Source organism: Dendrobates tinctorius, unplaced genomic scaffold, assembly GCF_039654945.1.
Source record: "Dendrobates tinctorius isolate UK_male_01 unplaced genomic scaffold, ASM3965494v1 ptg000162l, whole genome shotgun sequence".
In the NCBI taxonomy this organism is placed as follows: domain Eukaryota; kingdom Metazoa; phylum Chordata; class Amphibia; order Anura; family Dendrobatidae; genus Dendrobates; species Dendrobates tinctorius.
This window is the reverse complement of record NW_027361829.1, coordinates 32265047-32283802: the sequence shown is the minus strand read 5'-3', so window position 1 is coordinate 32283802 and position 18756 is coordinate 32265047. Positions and strand designations below refer to the sequence as shown.

The 18756-nt window shown below is 46.9% G+C and overlaps 1 protein-coding gene across 1 annotated transcript in view; it reads left to right on the top strand.

The window, feature by feature from the left end:
- The window catches only part of LOC141052686 (cytochrome P450 2A5-like), a 95162-nt gene that overhangs the window by 36523 nt on the left and 39883 nt on the right, over nt 1-18756 (top strand). Inside the window, exons 2-4 of the mRNA XM_073549940.1 lie at nt 16697-16859; nt 16933-17082; nt 17193-17353. Coding sequence (XP_073406041.1) covers nt 16697-16859; nt 16933-17082; nt 17193-17353 — 474 coding nt within the window. The remainder of the gene's footprint in view (nt 1-16696; nt 16860-16932; nt 17083-17192; nt 17354-18756) is intronic.

Here is an 18756-nt window from a genome sequence, read left to right as displayed (position 1 = left end):
ACAAGCCAGGGGCAGCCTCATTAATGGCTGCAATATCCATGATACCGAAACCAAACTCAGACTATTTACTGTGGTCTAACTACAGACCTATATCCCTTATCAACATAGACCTGAAGATCTTAGCAAAAATCCTGTCTGAACGCCTAAACTCGGGCCTAGGACTTCTAATACATAGAGACCAGGTTGGCTTCGTTCCTTGTAGACAAGCCTCAGATAACGTACAAAGAATCTCCCATCTACTGCACCTCTGCAAACGTAACCTAGAAAGTATGCTATTATCTTTTGATATTAAAAAGATTTTGATTCTATCTCTTGGCCATACATGTTTGTAGTCTTGCGTAAATGAAAGTTCCCTGATGTTAGGTGTCAGGTTCCTGCCTCTGCACAGGAGGAATCCCAAGTCTTGCCTTCTGTGGTCTCCCATTCAGTCCCAGCCACAGTGGAGCCTGCTTAACAAAGACGGTGATCCTGGCATCTTGCACAAGCTAGTGCTGTTGGGTTGGTTGCTGCTGCTTTCCCTGGTTCAGCTATAGCAGCCTGCACTAGTCAACGGCGAGTAGCTCCAGAGTCTAAGTCCCTTTTGCAGCCCACTGAGCATGCCCGTGGGACGACCTCTCATTGGAGGTCGGAGGTCATGTGCTCAGGTCCTCAAGCAGCTCGGATTGGACCATCAGGAAGGTCCCGGAAGGACGCTGCTATAAAAGGGTCGCATGGCTGCTCGGCCATGCGCTAGTATATACTCATTATGTTATAAAGTATAGTATTGGAAAAATGAAAAACTGGGATCCGCAATCTTTTTTGCGGTCCGTTATTGCGGCAGGCCATAAAAATTGAGGCGATATGGCCCACAAAAACGGGCCACAATAACGGGCCGCAAAAAAGCAGTAAGTGTAAAAGTAGCATTAATGCTAATATACAAGGCATAGAAATTGCGTCAGTTTCCCACAAACTCTTTATGCTTGCAGATTACATATTACTTCTCCTAACAACTCCACAGACATCTTTGCCAGCCCTACTCCAATCCCTTAGTATTTTTGAACAAATTTCTGGCTTACAGATTAACCATTCAAAATCGTATGTGTGGCGCCCCTGAGGCTTCAGTCGCCACAGAGGTACTGCACCTTCTCCTAAGGTGTGGTACCCCACCAACTCCCTTTCACATTCCAACACCTGCACCCTACACACAGGATAGTTCAGCAGGGACCCATCCATGCTTTATGCTGGAAAGGTCATAGGGTGTCTTTTGTGGTCCCTGGCTTCGTAACACGGGAGGTGCTGGGGAGGCGGGTGGAGTTAGATATAAAAGAGAGGGAAGGTGTAGGATTTCAAGTCAGTCTGACAGGAGGTCAGTCTGGGGTGAGTCCCAGAGAAGGAAGTCACTCAGACAGGAGTGAGGATCCCTGGAAAAGGGATGGAGGAAGGCGTGCTGCAGCTGCCTCAGTGACCTGAGCCAGCTGGCACGGGAAAGGAACAGGAGGAAAGAGACGTAGACTGGAGACTACAGATTCCATAAGAGAGAACAGATCGGAATGAAGGAGAATAGAAGGACGGTGGGAAGCAGGTTGAGAAAGAGAGAGAACCCTTCCAGTCCAGAGCGCAAAGGCCGGGGCCTGGTCCCCGAGGTTGATTGGATCTTTATGTCCGGCAACAGACATCGGAGGAGTAGTGAGCCACTAACGCCTTACTCCCATCATAGACTTGGGACACAACAGCAACTGAATAGAGAGCCGGGACGCAGAGAGGAGTCCCCGAAGCGGAGGCAGGCAGTTGTGTGAACTGCAAACAGTGAGTAAAGCTTTGGTACCGCATACTCCAGTTATTCCAGCACCGCTACACCTGGGTACCAGCCTCTATACCATTCTGTGCCTCTCCTCATCCATTGCACCTACACTGCCCTGGGACTACAGCTCCACCTGTGGGGAGCTACACCATCTTTGCTGCACCACACCATCAGTCCCAGTGGATCTGCATGCAGTGTTGGCTCAACATCTTACTTGTCAAACACCATGGGTGGCGTCACGAACTATCCAAATAAACTATTACACCATTAACATCACCGCCATTGATATTAGGCACCCAGGGCCACGGACCGGGTCACCGCTGCTGTGACACACATTCCCCCTGACACCGGCCCGGTACAGAGTACCCCACTGCCCTGGGTGTGAGGGGCGACCCAATTTTGGCGTCACGAACAGGATGACGAGACCCGGTGCCATCGGGTTCTGTGTGCCTTGGATTTACAACTTTTGAAAATGTGCAAAAGACCAAATTTAATAGACTGTAAAATGGATATTAGAAATGGCCGCTGGCACGGAGAAGAAGGGCGTGAGGAGATGGGAGGTCCTAAGAAAAGACCGCGAAGAGTACTGGGCCTTCCCTGCCTGAATTACTATGTGACAGATACATGGCCCATCCCCCGAGGGGTACGCATCCTGGCTTGGTATGGAGGCGCTGGAAGAAGACGCCACCCCCGGAAGGAGGGGCAGAGGAAGCCAGTGGCGGGAAAGGGGCCAAGGCAGGAAGAAGAACGCCAGGACGCCATGATGAAACGAGCAGAGGAGACAGAAGAACAGGGGGAGGAGAGGCCACTCACCTCTAGGCCGCCCCCGCGGAGGCTGCGACCGCTGATTCATCCTCAGCTGCGTCCGCCACCACCTCACAACAGATACTGTCATTGGGTGAGCCCCGTCCGGAGGAGATACATGAGGGCTCTGGAACAGAATGGAGGACCGGGACCGTGTCTCCGCCTGGACCGGGCGCGGTGGCACCAGCCTCCACCGACCTGAAGAACACAGTGCAGAGGCAGGCAGTTGTGTGAACTGCAAACAGTGAGTAAAGCTTTGGAACCGCATACTCTGGTGTCCTCCAGTTATTCCAGCACCGCTACACCTGGGTACCAGCCTCTATACCATTCTGCGCTCTCCTCATCCATTGCACCTACACTGCCCTGGGACTACAGCTCCACCTGTGGGGAGCTACACCATCTTTGCTGCACCACACCATCAGTCCCAGTGGATCTGCATGCAGCGTTGGCTCAACATCTTACTTGCCAAACACCACGGGTGGCGTCACGAACTATCCAGATAAACTATTACACCATTAACATCACCGCCATTGATATTGGGCGCCCAGGGCCACGGACCGGGTCACCGCTGCTGTGACACATATTCCCCCTGACACCGGCCCGGTACAGAGTACCCCACTGCCCTGGGTGTGAGGGGCGACCCATATGCCATTAACATATCTCTCCCTGCTGCTATTGTCCCACAACTTCAACTGGACTTCCCTTTCCAATTGACCACAAATCACCTAGAATACTTGGGAGTGAAGTTGACAGCCAATCTGGATTCTTTCTTTTCTGCTAATTATCCTCAAATGCTCTGCAAAATTCATTCGCTACTACAGACATGTGAGAAGCTACATCTCTCCTGGCTCGGCCGTGTACGTGCACTTAAGATGACTATACTCCCCAAATTGCTCTACCTATTTGGAGTTTTGCCAATCCCTGTCCCTTCGAACTACCTCAATATAGCCCAACGACTAACCAACGCTTTTATTTAGATGGGCCGCCTCCCTAGGTTAACAGAGTTACTCTTTATCAACATCATTTAAAAGGAGGTCTGGGCGTTCCCAACCTCTCTAACTACTACCAAGCAACCCAACTAGCTCAATTAACTTTATATCACGCCTAATCGGAACCACCCCTGTGGCTTTCACTTGAGGCTCCTGTATGTCACCCGGGCACCCTCGATACCTTGCTTTGGATTCTCCCAGCTCATCGCAAGCAAATTTTGATCCCTATCATAGCACAGTCCCTTAAGATTGGGACTCACGTTAATATTCTTCACAGTTAATCTGGCCATTCTTACCCCTTGCCCCCCTCTGGGGTAATCCTCAGTTTCCCACAGGTATGGAGTCCCTTTCATTATGGGTCATGGCAGGGATTATTGGAGTCCACCATCTCTTCAATGATGGAATTATTCAATTTCCAGCCCTACAAGAAAAATATCATTTCCCCCCAGAGAGGTGTTTCATTATCTGCAACTTAAAAACTTTGTCACTTCATTGCTAAGAAATTCTATTCCACCTTATAGGTTTACTCCTTTTGAGCAAAGATGCGGCTAACATCCACATGCCTCAGGCACTATATCACTTCTCTATTCCCTCATTAACTTCCCCTTGCTTAGACATTGCTTAAACTGATTCTGATATTGGTTCCACTTTAACTGACTCAGAATGGTCCCAAATTTGGTCCTCCTCTCCTGGAGGAATACTAAACACCTTTAATGTTGGAAACAAATTATAAGGTGTTGACTAGATGGTACCTGACCCCAGCCAGAGTGGCTAAAGCAGTCTCTAACTACTCCCCCAAATGCTTTAGAGGTTGTAATTCTAGAGGAGATATGTTCCATATTTGGTGGTTGTGTCCAATAGTATGCAGATTTTGAATCAGAATAAAACACCTGATCTTCTCAATAACAAATATTAACCTAAAAAAAAACATTGGGAAGCTTTACTTAATAAATTTATTTTCAATGCCCCTAGCCACACCTAAGCCCTCATCAAATTTATATTTCTAGTGGCCAAATAAGTCATCACATTGGCTTGGAAAAAAACAGGCCTAGATCTGTCTGATGTTAAAAAGCGTCTCTCCTGGTACATGATCAATGAAAAATTATCTGCCATTCTTACATACAAAGTTTGCGAATTTGAGAAAGTATGGCTTCCCTGGGCGGAATATGCCAGTCATAGTCCCTTTGCCACACCCGTTTTTCGACTCACTGCTCCAGACTCTCCTGACTCTGGCCGAGTTAACTAACTGGAATCGGATATAATGCACCCCCTCCCTCGGGCTTCCTTCCCCTCTCACTTGCTCTCTTGCGCTGTTGTTTGTTAATTGTTTGTACCCCCTTCTATATGTATTCTTTTAGACATACTGTATGTCTATATTAAGGTTTTTATTATTTACCTTATCTGTAAAATTCAATAAAAATGTATTGAAAAAAAAACCAAGCAACAAGTCAGATCCTTTAAAAGCCTGGCAAAGTATAGCAAAGGCGGAAACCCAGCGTTTGGTGATGTCCATGGCTTCCAGACTTCAGGCAGTCATTGTCTGCAAAGGATTCTCTATAAAGTACTGTAATTTGTCCAATTACTTTTGAGCCTCTAAAATGAGGAGGTTTTGTACAAAAATAGTTGCATTTCCAAAATGTTTCACAGGATATTGTTTTTCAGCCCTTTTAATTAACCCCTTAACCCCCAAAGGTGGTTTGCACGTTCATGACCGGGCCAATTTTTCCAATTCTGACCACTGTCCCTTTATGAGGTAATAACTCTGAAATGCTTCCATGGATCTTGGTGATTCTGACACTGTTTTCTCAAGACATATTGTACTTCATGTTAGTGGTAAAATTTCATTCAAATAACTTGCGTTTATTTGTGAAAAAATGGAAATTTGGCGAAAATTTTGAAAATTTCGCAATTTTCCAAATTTGAATTTTTATGCCCTTAAATCACAGAGATATGGCACACAAAAAACTTAATAAATAACATTTCACATATGTTTACTTTACATCAGCACAATTTTGGAATCAAATTTTTTTTTTGTTATGAAGTTATAAGGGTTAAAAGTTGACCAGCGATTTCTCATTTTTGCAACACCATTTTATTTTTACGGACCACATCACATTTCAAGTCACTTTGAGGGGTCTATATGATAGAAAATACCCAAAAGTGACACTATTCTAAAAGCTGCACCCCTCAAGGTGCTCAAAACCATATTCAAGAAGTTTATTAACCCTTCAGATGCTTCACAGGAATTTTTTGAATGTTTAAAAAAAAAATGAACATTTAACTTTTTTTCACAAAAAAATTATTTCAGTTCCAATTTTTTTTACTTTACCAAGATAACAGGAGACAATGGACTGTAAAAGTTATTGTGCAATTTGTCCTGAGTACGCTGATACCTGATATGTGGGGGTAAACCACTGTTTCAGCGCATGGCAGAGCTCAGAAGGGAAGGAGCGCCGTTTGACATTTTCAATCCAAAATTGTCTGGAATTCAGGTCGGACGCCATGTCACGTTTGGAGAGCCCCTGATGTACCTAAACAGTGGAAACACCCCACATGTAACCCCATTTTGGAAACTAGACCCCCCAAGGAACTTATCTAGATATGTGGTGAGAACTTTGAACCCACAAGGGCTTCACAGAAGTTTATAAAATACAGCCGTACAATTAAAAAATCATATTTTTTCCACAAAAACGATCTTTTCACCCCCAATTTTTATTTTCCCAAGGGTAACAGGACCGTAAAAGCTATTGTGCAATTTGTCCTGAGTATGCTGATACCCCATATGTGGGTGTAAACGACTATTTGGGCGCATGGCAGAGCTCGGAAGGGAAGCAGCGCCGTTTGACTTTTTTGGCTGGAATTGAGATCGGACACCATGTCGCGTTTGGAAAGCCCCCGATGTGCCTAAACAGTGGAAACCCCCCCACAAATGACACCATTTTGGAAACTAGACCCCCCAAGGAACTTATCTAGATGTGTGGTGAGCACTTTGAACCCCCAAGGGCTTCATAGAAGTTTATAACGCCCGGGCGTGAAAAGAAAAAAAAATCATATTCTTTCCACAAACATGATCTTTTAGTCCCCAATTTTTTTATTTTCCCAATGGTAACAGGAGAAATTGGACCCCAAAAGTCGTTGTCCAATTTGTTCTGAGTACGCCGATACCCCATATGTGGGAGAAAGCTACTGTATAGGCACACGTCAGGGCTCGGAAGGGAAGTAGTGACGTTTTGGAATGCAGACTTTGATGGAATGGTCTGCCGGTGTCATGTTGCCTTTGGAGAGCCCCTGATGTACCTAAACAGTGGAAAACCCCCACAAGTGACCCCATTTTGGAAACTAGACCCCCTACGGAACTTATCTAGATGTGTGATGAGCACTTTGAACCCCCAAGTGCTTCACAGAAGTTTATAACGCCTGGGCGTGAAAATAAAAAAATCATATTTTTTTCCACAAAAATGATATTTTTGCCCCCAATTTTTTATTTTCCTAAGGGTAACAGGAGAAATTGGACCCAAAAGTTGTTTTGCAATTTGTCCTGAGTAGGCTGATACCTCATATGTGGAGGTAAAACACTGTTTGGGCACATGGCAGAGCTTGGAAGGGAAGGAGCACCGTTTGACTTTTTCAACGCAGAATTGGCTGGAATTGAGATCAGACGCCATGTTGCGTTTGGAGAGCACCTGATGTGTCCAAACAATGGAAACCCCCCAATTCTAACTCCAACCCTAACCCCAACACACCCCTAACCCTAATCTCAGCCCTAATGGGAAAATGGAAATAAATACATTTTTTTAATTTTATTATTTTTCCCTAACTAAGGGGGTGATAACGGGGGGTTTGATTTACTATTTATGGCGGGTTTTTATTTTTGGCAGCTGTCATATGCTAAAAGACGCTTTTTATTGTAAAAATAGTTTTTGCATCATCACATTTTGAGAGCTATAATTTTTCCATATTTTGACGAGTCATGTGAGGTCTTATTTTTTGCGGGACAAGTTGACGTTTTTATTGGTACCATTTTCGGGCACGTGACATTTTTTTATCGCTTTTTATTCCGATTTTTGGGACGCAGAATGAACGAAAACCAGCGTTTCATGAATTTCTTTTGGGGGGTGCGTTTACACCGTTCCGCGTGCGGTAAAATTGATAAGGCGGTTTTATTCTTTGGGTCAGTACGGTTACAGTGATACCTCATTCATGTCTTTTTTTATGTTTTGGCGCTTTTATGCAATGAAAACAATTTTATATTAAAAATAATTATTTTTGCATCGCTTTATTCTGCGAGCTATAACTTTTTTATTTTTTCACTGATGATGCTGTGTGGCGGCTCGTTTTTTTGCGGGACAAGATGACATTTTCATCGGTACCATGGTTATTTATATGCATCTTTTTGATCGCGCGTTATTGCACTTTTTGTTCGGCAGTATGATGATAAAGCTTTATTTTTTGTTTTGTTTTTTATTTTTATTTTTTATGGGGTTCGCTAAGGGGGTTAACTAATGGGACAATTTTATAGGGTGCGATACCAAATATGTGTACTTTTATTGTTTTGTTTTTTTTTATTTCCAAAAAATGAATTTATTAGGGAATATTTTTTTTTTTAATTTATTTAGCGATTCTTTATAAATTTTGTTTACTCTTTTTTTTTAACTTTATTACAATGTCCCAGGGGGTACATAACTGTCATGTGACAGATCGCTGATCTGTCACATCACAGATCACTGTGACAGATCAGCGATCTGTCACAGGCACTGCTGCAGGCTTCCTCATGCCTGCGCTCTGCGGGCAGTCAGGAAGCTGGCTCCCTGCAGGCCACTGAAGGACCCCATCGCCATTTTGGATTCGGGGACCTGCAGGGAGGGAGACCCCCGAAGCAACGCTGCACATTGCGCTGCTGCGGGGGTCGCAGGGAAGCACGGAGGGAGCCCCCTCCCTGCCGATGCTTCCTTTAACCCCCGGTACCCCGCGATCATGTTTGATCGCGGTGTGCCAGGGGTTAACGTGTCGGGGGCGGTCCGTGACCACCCCTGACACATAGTGGCGGGTGTCAGCTCTTATAATCAGCTGACACCCGGCTGCGATCAGCGGCGCTCACCACGTGGGCGCCGCTGATCGCTATGACGTACTATCCCGTCCCTGGGCACAGGGCACATGGACGGGATAGTACGTCATATGGCAGAAAGGGGTTAATCCCTTAACCCCAGAGGTATTTTCGTTTTTGAATTTTCGCTTCTTGCTCTCCTTCCCAGAGCCATAACTTTTTTATTTTTATGTCAATATGGCAATGTGAGGACTTGTTTTTTGTGGGACGAGTTGTACTTTTGACCAACACCATTGGTTTTACTATGACTTGTACTAGAAAATGGGGAAAAAGATTTCAAATGTGGTGAAATTGCAAAAAAAGTTCAATCCCACAATTGTTTTTTGTTTCGCTTTTTTACTAGGTTCACTAAATGCTAAACCTGCCAATATGATTCTACAGGTCATTACAAGTTCATAGACACCAAACATGTCTAGGTTCTATTTTATCTAAATGGTGAAATAAAATTCCAAACTTTGTTTAAAAAAAAAAAAAATTGTGAGGGCTTATTTTTTGCGTGCCGAGCTGATGTTTAAATGATATTATTTTTGTTGCAGATACTTTCTTTTTATCTCCCGTCATTGCATTTTAATGCAATGTCACGTGACCAAAAAAACGTAATTCTGGCGTTTTGACTTTTTTCTCACTATGCCGTTTAGCGATCAGGTTAATCCTTTTTTATTGATAGATCGGGAGATCCTGAATTCGGCGATACCAAATACGTGTATGTTTGATATTTTTTATTGTTTTCTATTGAATGGGGCAAAAGGAGAATGATTTGAACATTTTTTTATATATATTTTTAAAAACATTTTTTTTTACTTCTGGCATGCTTCAATAGTCTCCATGGGAGACTAGAAGCTGCCATAGCCCGATTGGCTCTGCTACATACAGGCGATGATCACATCGCCTCTAGGTAGTTGAATTACTCACGTGCTTTGAATCCCAACCACTCCGGTTGTCATGCCAACCCACCGGTGACCCACGATAAAGTGACAGAGGTCGCCGGTGGGCAGATTTCCGGTGTGATTGCGTTTGACAGCGGTATTTAACAGGTTAATAGCTGCTGGTCAATCGCGATTCCACCCGCGGCTGTTCCGGCTGTTCAAAACAGCTGTAATGTGTCGGGAAAAATGTGGGCTCACCACCAAAGCCCACATCAAAGGGAGGGAGTCCGAATTCAGCGTAAATGTGTGCTTGATGTCGAAAAGGGGTTAAACCTGAAAGTCTACACTTCAATTGCATCTCAGATGTTTCATTTTAAATCTAAAATAGTGGCATGCAGAGCCTATATCATGGAGATTGTGTCACTGTTCAAATATTTCTGGCCCTAACTGTACATACAATAACTGTACAGAGACTGTCTGCCTAATAATTACATTAAAGAAATTTAGTGTATGTGTGTGTATATAAATTTGTGTGTATGCATGTGTGTACAGTTATGTACACACATGCATACACACAAATTTATATACACACACATACACTAACTTTCTTCAATGTAATTATTAGGCAGACAGTCTCCGTACTCATCTGTCCCTACATGTAGCTAATTCCCTCTTCCAACAAGAGCCCTGGAAGACGTCAGCCACAAAGTTATGATAACAGCTAACAAGGGGCTGCAAAAATGACAGTGGAGTATGGGGACACTGCACAGACAGGTCTAATAACAGCTTACTGCTCCTGCCATGATGTCATGTGTAGTGAGCCCTCCTCTGTTGTTCTCTGATCTGATTTGACACACTGAAGTTCCTAAAATAAAAAGGGTACAGTGGCCTACTAACCTTATAGAGGAACAGTCACTATTGGGGCACACTGTGCAGAAGGACAAAAGACACAAGTCAGCGAGCGCTTTCATCAATCTGAGGGGGAAAGCATTCATTGGCCAGCATTCCTCTCTTTCTTTATCACACATTCCTTGATGTTGGTATTGTCAAGTATTTACCTCGTGGGGATAACAAGCATCTTGACTTACCCCCAAAAACCCCACCGTGACCATAAAATCACCACCCCCACCTCGGCGCCAACTAATACACAGACACCATTTTATGGCCACAGCAGCCTTTTATTATAACAACAAACAAACAATAAACACTGTATCATAAATAACATGAGTACAATGAATTTAACCCTGGAAGGAGAAGTCCTTGAAGCCACAAGATCATGGTGAAATAGTCCAAAATATTGTGAACAACCCCCGACCATTTGCTCCCAGCCGTTACCCCACAGGCTCGGGAGCACCAGCACACCAATAGATGTTGTCCACAAACTCCTTGGAGATCCGCCCTTTTCCGATGGAAAACTCCCCATCCACCTTTCACCAGATCACGACTAGCATACCTTTAAACGAAGGAGACCCTACCCACAGAGTCTCCAAAACCAATTTCCACCGACTTCAAGGACTCCCCCCTCAACCAAAACCGCCACAACGAGGGGCCTTTGAACGCCTCAATGACCCGAGACCCCCACAACCCACCAAGCGACAGCCTTCTCTATACCCTCCTGAAGGGCAAAAGCCCAAATATCAGAACCCACTGCATTCAAGTGAATCCTGTCCGCCAACCAGTAATCGCCCTCACCCTTTTTCAAATCGAAATGTCGCACGGCAACTCCCCCGTTTTTAACTATAAAAGCAGACACCGCTCTGTTGACCTTGATCCTGGCCCGGTTGACCTTTTCCAACGATCTCATGGACCGCCAACGCCTACGTGGCACAATCTCCGACCACACAATCGTGATCTCCCGATAGGTTACCCACAGCCGCAAGCAATCTTGCTTAATGTCCTTGATCAATTCCCGAAAGCGACGGACAGACAGATCGTTACCCCCAGCATGAATAACGAGAACATCTGGTGCCCGGTCCAACCGGACACACTCGTGAATTTCCGGCAACACCCGACGCCACACCAGGCCCCTAAAACCGATCCACCGCACCACCGCCGCCGTTCTGCAAATTCCCAACTGTCTGCTGTCGTTCCTGACATCGGCTCTCACCGCTCCCCAATAAACAAAGGAGTGACCAAATATCCAGACCAGCAGCGGTTCCGCACCTGAAACACAAAACGACACTCACAGAAAAACATATCGCAAAAAGATAACGCTCCAACCCCTGTAACATTCAATCGACCCCATGACCCACACCAACCAGGCCCACCTCCTGCACACCTGAAGGCCGAACATAACTGCGATAACGATTAGACCTCCACCCGCTGATGCGCTGTATGAAAGAGGGACCCAAACCACGCTCAGCTGCCTCAGTCGCCGCACCAATCCTAAAAGAATGAGAGGCAAACCGAGAATCATCCAACCCCAAACACCGAATTGACTTCTTAAACACTGCGCCAAACTGATACCGAGACAGACTACCACCGTCTGCGTGACACAACAAAGATCCGCCCAGACTGGGACGAAGGTCCCAAAAATTACGCAAACACTGAACCGGGCGCATTCCAGAACCAGACACAACACCCAACACAACTCGACGGCCTTTTCCAGACTGGTCCGTTTTTGACCTACGCAGCCAAAACTCGACGCCCTGGGAAATCAAAACCACATCCCTGGCTAGCAACCCACCCATCGACTCTTTATTATGAGACACGAGTTCCCCAATCAGCAGTGCCCCAAAAAATGCAAGGGAAAAAGCCAGACGAAACAACGCGACCTCATAACCATCTGTGCATACCGATCCCAGAACCAGTCCCAATTGCTCTAGCATATTAAACGACACGGGCCGTCTTAAATCACCCCCCCCTCAAAAACGGTGAAAACCTTTCACCGCCTGTCTCACCAGAAACGTTTTCGTCAAATCCCTGTACCCACGCAACCGAAAACCGAAAGACAAACCGGCCAACAAACGTGTCACCTTCGCACGAGACCAACCTTCGCTTGCGCCCTGCCCCAACCATGACAACAACAGACCCTCTTGCTCAAGCCTAACCCCACTGGTGGGGCCAGCCGTAAGGACCTCTTCCCACATACGCCACACATTCCAGTAGGCCTCCCAGGTTTTTGGTGCCAATGACGATACAATCAGTGACTCCGCGGCTCGTAAGCCACCCTCCACAACTCCTCTGGACAAATCAGACCCTCGAACTCTGCCTCCGGAGCCAAGGAACGAAAACGATCCCACTGCAAACAAGAGAGAGAGTCACCTATCTCGTTCTTCACTCCAGGCACATGCGTCACAGTCACATGCGCATTCAAAGACAAACATGATAGCACCAACTTCTGCAAAACCCTGACAACTGGAGGGGACGATGCAGTAAGACCATTAATCGCGCTCACAACACCCATGTTGTCACAATTAAAACGAACGCGCCGATTCCGAAAATCCTGACCCCACAAATGTACTGCCACCAAAATCGGAAAAATCTCCAACAACGTGATGCTACGCACCAACCCCGCCGAAACCCACGCAGCGGGCCACTGAGCGGCACACCATTGCCCTCCAAAATAGGCGCCAAAACCGAATCCACCCACCGCATCCGTAAACAAATCCAAAGCATTGTTACAAACCACATCAGCCATTACCAATGATCGACCATTGTACTCCTCCAAAAAGGACTCCCAGACCACCAAATCAGCCCTGAGCTCCGCTGACAATCTCACAAAATGATGAGGAGCCCGAATCCCCGAAGTAGCGCTAGTCAGCCTACGTGAAAAAACTCGACCCATCGGCATCCCCCGACAAGCGAAGTTAAGCTTTCCCAACAGCGACTGAAGATCCCGCAACGATATTTTTCGCAACCGACGTGCACGAACCACCTCAGACCTCAAATCTTCTAGCTTGTCCTCAGGCAACCGAAATTCCCATTCGACAGTATCGATGACGATCCCCAGAAAACGCAAACACGTACTGGGGCCCTCAGTTTTTTCGGGCGCCAACGGGACCCCGAACCGATCCGCCACCCACTCAATCACTTTCAAAATCCTGAGACAACGTGAAGAATCCGCCGGGCCAATGCACAAGAAATCGTCCAAATAATGAACCACCGAATCACAACCAGAAACGTCGCACACGACCCACTCAAGAAAAGAACTAAAAGCCTCGAAATACGCACAAGATAATGAACAACCCATAGGTAAACACCTATCTACAAAAAACCTGCCTTCCCAAAAACAGCCCAACAACCTCACACTTTCTGGGTGGACCGGAAGTAAGCGAAAAGCGGATTCAACATCAGTCTTAGCCATAAGGACACCGCGACCACATTTCCAGACCCAACTTGCCGCCTCGTCAAATGAATAGTATACCACCGAACAAATCTCCGGATCAATACCGTCGTTAACCAACCTCCCACGTGGGTAAGACAAATGCTGAATTAGCCGAAATTTATTGGGCTCCTTCTTCGGAACCACCCCCATCGGGGAAACCACCAAATTCGGAAAAGGAGGGGACACAAAAGGGCCCGCCATGCGACCCAACGAAACTTCTTTCCGGATTTTCTCCGAAACAACTGAAGAATGCTCCAAGGCGAAGCGCAAATTTTTCAAAACAAACGGGATTTCAAACGGAGGACCTGGAATGCGAAAACCCTCCTTAAAACCTGAATACTACAGCCCCGCTCTTACCCTATCAGGGTATCTATTTAGATAGGGGACCATCCTTTCCAGATTCACTGGAGTCTCCCCCTTGCGAATTACCCCCACCAGATTTGGACTTCCCTTTCTTGAAACACTTTGATGCCCCGTGTGAGGCACCATTGCAATTTGAGCAGAGGTGTTTAAATTTACAGTTGGCCCCGAACTTACACTGGCCGTCATTAAACTGCCAGCACACCCCCGCCTTGTGCGTTCCCGACTGCCCTTGACCCCCGCCACTTGTAGAGCCGGAAGTGCCGCTATTCTGGCTGGTGCTTCCAGCCCCCCATGAAAGGAACTCCCCGACTTATTCTGCACTATCACACGCATCCACAAACCAATGTCTTTTTGGTCCCAGTGGATAGCCGGACGCACAGCTTTCCTCTGACGAAATTGCTCATCATACCTCAGCCACGCCTGACCGCCATATACTCTGTAAGCCTCCCCAATAGCATCCAAATAACAAAACAACGCGGAGCAATTATCGGGGGCCTGTTCCCCAATAACACTCGCCAAAATGGCAAAAGCCTGCTGCCAATTTACAAATGTCGGAGGAATCAAGTGCCACCTCCGCTTTTCCTCCTCTTCCTTTTTGCTATCCTCTTTCTTACGTTTATCCAAATTAAACTTCTCAAGAGGCAATAGCGAAAATATTTCCACATATTCATCCTTCCAAATCCGCTCTTTCACCTCCTTTTTTAATGGGCCCCCAACGAACCTTCGAAGCACACATACACCTCGCCGTGCGCCCGATCATCCAGATGCACACAACACTCCTTTTCTCTGTCGGTTTGCACCGACACTGACACCGGCTCACCAGCACAAGGGCCCGACGCAGCCGCGCCCTGACCCGCCAACCCACCACCCTGTGGCCCAACCCACGCTGCTACCGGTGACGACCCAACAAAACCCCGCTCCAAACATAAAAGCAAGCTACGCACATCCGCCAGCATATCACATACACCCCAGGCCCACCCTGAACTGCTCAACCCAGCCTCAAACCCACCGCCCCTGGATTCTGCTAAGGGGCCCCCTACCACCACTGATGAAGACAATAGCGGGTGACAAACAGGGGACATAGACGCATACTCACCGGGCTGCGAGGGGGCTGTGTGCCCTCCGGCCGGAAATCCTGGATCCCCTGACGCCTCGTGGACATCGCGCCTCCTGGCGGCGGACTCGTTGTTGCGGCCCGAACACCCCCACAGCCTGAGCCAGGGTAGGAGGCCTGAACCCCCGGACTGAACCGGGCAGCGGTACCCCCACATCCGAAGGCTCCTAGCCCCCCCGCCAAGAGTCTTTCCAGACGTGCCATCGCGAGGCCCTGGCCGCCTAGGGCCCCCCACGGCAATTGGGAGCCCGACAGTGTCCTCCGCTCGAATCTTCTTGCAGTTGGCCCCGACTCAGCCGGGCTGCTCTCTGGTCCCGCTGCAGCCTCAGGGCTGTGAAACATGCTCAGGGGGTCAGAAGCAAGCGCCGCTGCGGGGCCAGCGGAGCAGCGCCCCCACGCTCCAACCGGTTCCCCCGCACCGCTGGGGGACGAGACAGGACCTGGCAGGCCGCCACTCTGCCGGCGGCCGAAACGCTAGGAGCTGGGGCAGGCAGCGCGGCACGTCCATAACCGCCGCGGCTCCCCGAAGGAGCTGGTGCTGCCGGATGTCGGGCCGCGCCGGCTCCGCCCCCTTCCTGCCCCGGGGCGAAGGTCCGGACGCCGCCACAGGGCCTCGCCGCGTATGAGGATTCCTCCCCTGCCGCGCCGCCATGGATGGGGAAGGCAGCGTCGCACGGCCTGGAGGGTCCCGGGAGGGGCTCCGACGGCGACGTGAGGCCCGGGGAGCGGTGTCGGGCGAAAACCGCTCTGGAGGCCTCGCCCACCTGGACCTCCGCTCCCTCACCTCGGCCTGCGCTGGCGCCCCCTGAAGCAGGCCAGCCACTTGAGCCTCCAACCATCCAGGAGGCTGCCCTGCCGCCCGCAGTCTGTCCAGGGCCTGATCCACTCCAGACATCCCGGTAAGCTTGTGGGACTGTTCTGGAGCTGGGAAAAACAGGAACAGAGGGCGGGCACTCCCCAGTCCCTATCTTAAATAGCCCCTAGCTCCCCCTCCCCTTTAACCCTTCCCTCACTATACTTCCAACCCCCCGTCATGATGGCCTCCGCCCACGCCTCCTCCAGGGGGTCGGGAGGCTCACTCCGGCCATTTCTTTTTCAGTGTTCACAGAGTGAAGTGCCACAGTAACACACAGTAAATTCAATGTAGTTTACAATATGCTGCTAGTTTATTGAGGAAAATTGCACCTCCTTGAAGGTGGTGGCCTGGTCAGGTGCCTTCCTTGGCTACCTTTTGTCCTGGCGTTGGTTACTATTAAAGATGTGATATAATACAATTTCATGCAGCCATATAACATTATTTTTAATGTATTAAATTGTCCCAATGCAAAGTAATATATCTTTTTTTCTAGTTTGGATCAAAATATGGCCCAGTCTCCATGGCATATTTGGGACCTAAGAAGGTATTGATACTGAATGGTTATGATGTGGTGAGAGAAGCTTTCCTTGATAATGCAGAAGTGTTCAGTGATAGACCAAGACTTGCAATTCCAGAGATGGTCTTCAAAGGCCATGGTAAGTTTATATGACACCAGAAAAATGTAACTTCCTAAATGTGAAGAGTGTACTCAATCTCTTTATGATACAGGGCTGATCTTCACTAATGGAGAAAGGTGGAGGCAAATGAGGCGGTTCACCTTAAGTACTCTAAGGAATTTTGGAATGGGAAAGAGAACTCTGGAGGCACGTGTACAAGAGGAAGCAAGGTGTTTAGGAGAAGAGTTCGAGAAAAGAAGCGGTATTAGAATTTCTTTTTCTTTATTTTCACAATTTTAACTTTATCTCATTTTATACCAGCCATGTATTTTCTTTGCCACACTTAAGTAGATGTATTTTATACTTTCATAGGAACATTTTTTGATCCCACCTTCTTAATCACTTTGGGTGTGTCCAATGTTGTTTGCTCCATTGTCTTTGAAGATCGTTATGATTATGAAGATAAGGATTTTTTAGACATGCTTGCTCTTATGAAGGAAACTTTCCAGAGTGTGACATCATCATGGGCTCAGGTTAGTAATGTATACACATAAGGGAACCTGTCATAATGAAAATGCAGTTCCCTGTGCAGGCATCATGATATAGAGCTGGGGGTTTTGAGTAGATTAATATACAGTCTTGTCAGAAAAGATTCTGTATAATCTGTATTTTCATCATTTGAACTTCTGCTCCTTCTAGGATTTTTGATCAGTTGGTGGCCCTATCAGTAATTGACAGCTGTCTTCATATGCACATATATTAAGCCTTATACAGTAACTCTTGTGCCCTGTACAGGTGCTTCTCACAAAATTAGAATATCATCAAAAACTTAATTTATTTCAGTTCTTCAATACAAAAAGTGAAACTCATATATTATATAGAGTCATTACAAACAGAGTGATCTATTTCAAGTGTTTATTTCTGTTAATGTTGATGATTATGGCTTACAGCCAATGAAAACCCAAAAGTCATTATCTGAGTAAATTAGAATACGTTATAACACCAGCTTGAAAAATGATTTTAAAATCCGAAATGTTGTCCTACTGAAATGTATGTTCAGTAAATGCACTCAATACATGGTCGGGGCTCCTTTTGCATCAATTACTGCATCAATGTGGCGTGGGATGAAGACGATCAGCCTCTGGCACTGCTGAGGTGTTATGGAAGCCCAGGTTGCTTTGAAAGCAGTCTTCAGCTCGTCTACATTGTTGTGTCTGGTGTCTTTCATCTTCCTCTTGACAATACCCCATAGATTCTCTATAGGGTTAAGGTCAGGCGAATTTGCTGGCCCATCAAGCACAGTGATACTGTTGTTTTTAAATCAGATATTGATACTTTTGGCAGTGTGGACTGGTGTCAAGTCCTGCTGGAGAATGAAATTTACATCTCCAAAAGCTCGTCGGCAGAGGGAAGCATGAAGTGCTCTAATATTTCCTGGTAGATGGCGCTGCGCTGACTTTGGTCTTGATAAAATACAGTGTACCTACACCAGCAGACGACATGGCTCCCCAAACCATCACTGATTGTGGAAACTTCAGGGCTCCTTTTGCATCAATTACTGCATCAATGTGGCGTGGGATGAAGACGATCAGCCTCTGGCACTGCTGAGGTGTTATGGAAGCCCAGGTTGCTTTGAAAGCAGTCTTCAGCTCATCTGCATTGTTGTGTCTGGTGTCTTTCATCTTCCTCTTGACAATACCCCATAGATTCTCTATAGGGTTAAGGTCAGGCGAATTTGCTGGCCCATCAAGCACAGTGATACTGTTGTTTTTAAATCAGATATTGATACTTTTGGCAGTGTGGACTGGTGTCAAGTCCTGCTGGAGAATGAAATTTACATCTCCAAAAGCTCGTCGGCAGAGGGAAGCATGAAGTGCTCTAATATTTCCTGGTAGATGGCGCTGCGCTGACTTTGGTCTTGTTAAAATACAGTGTA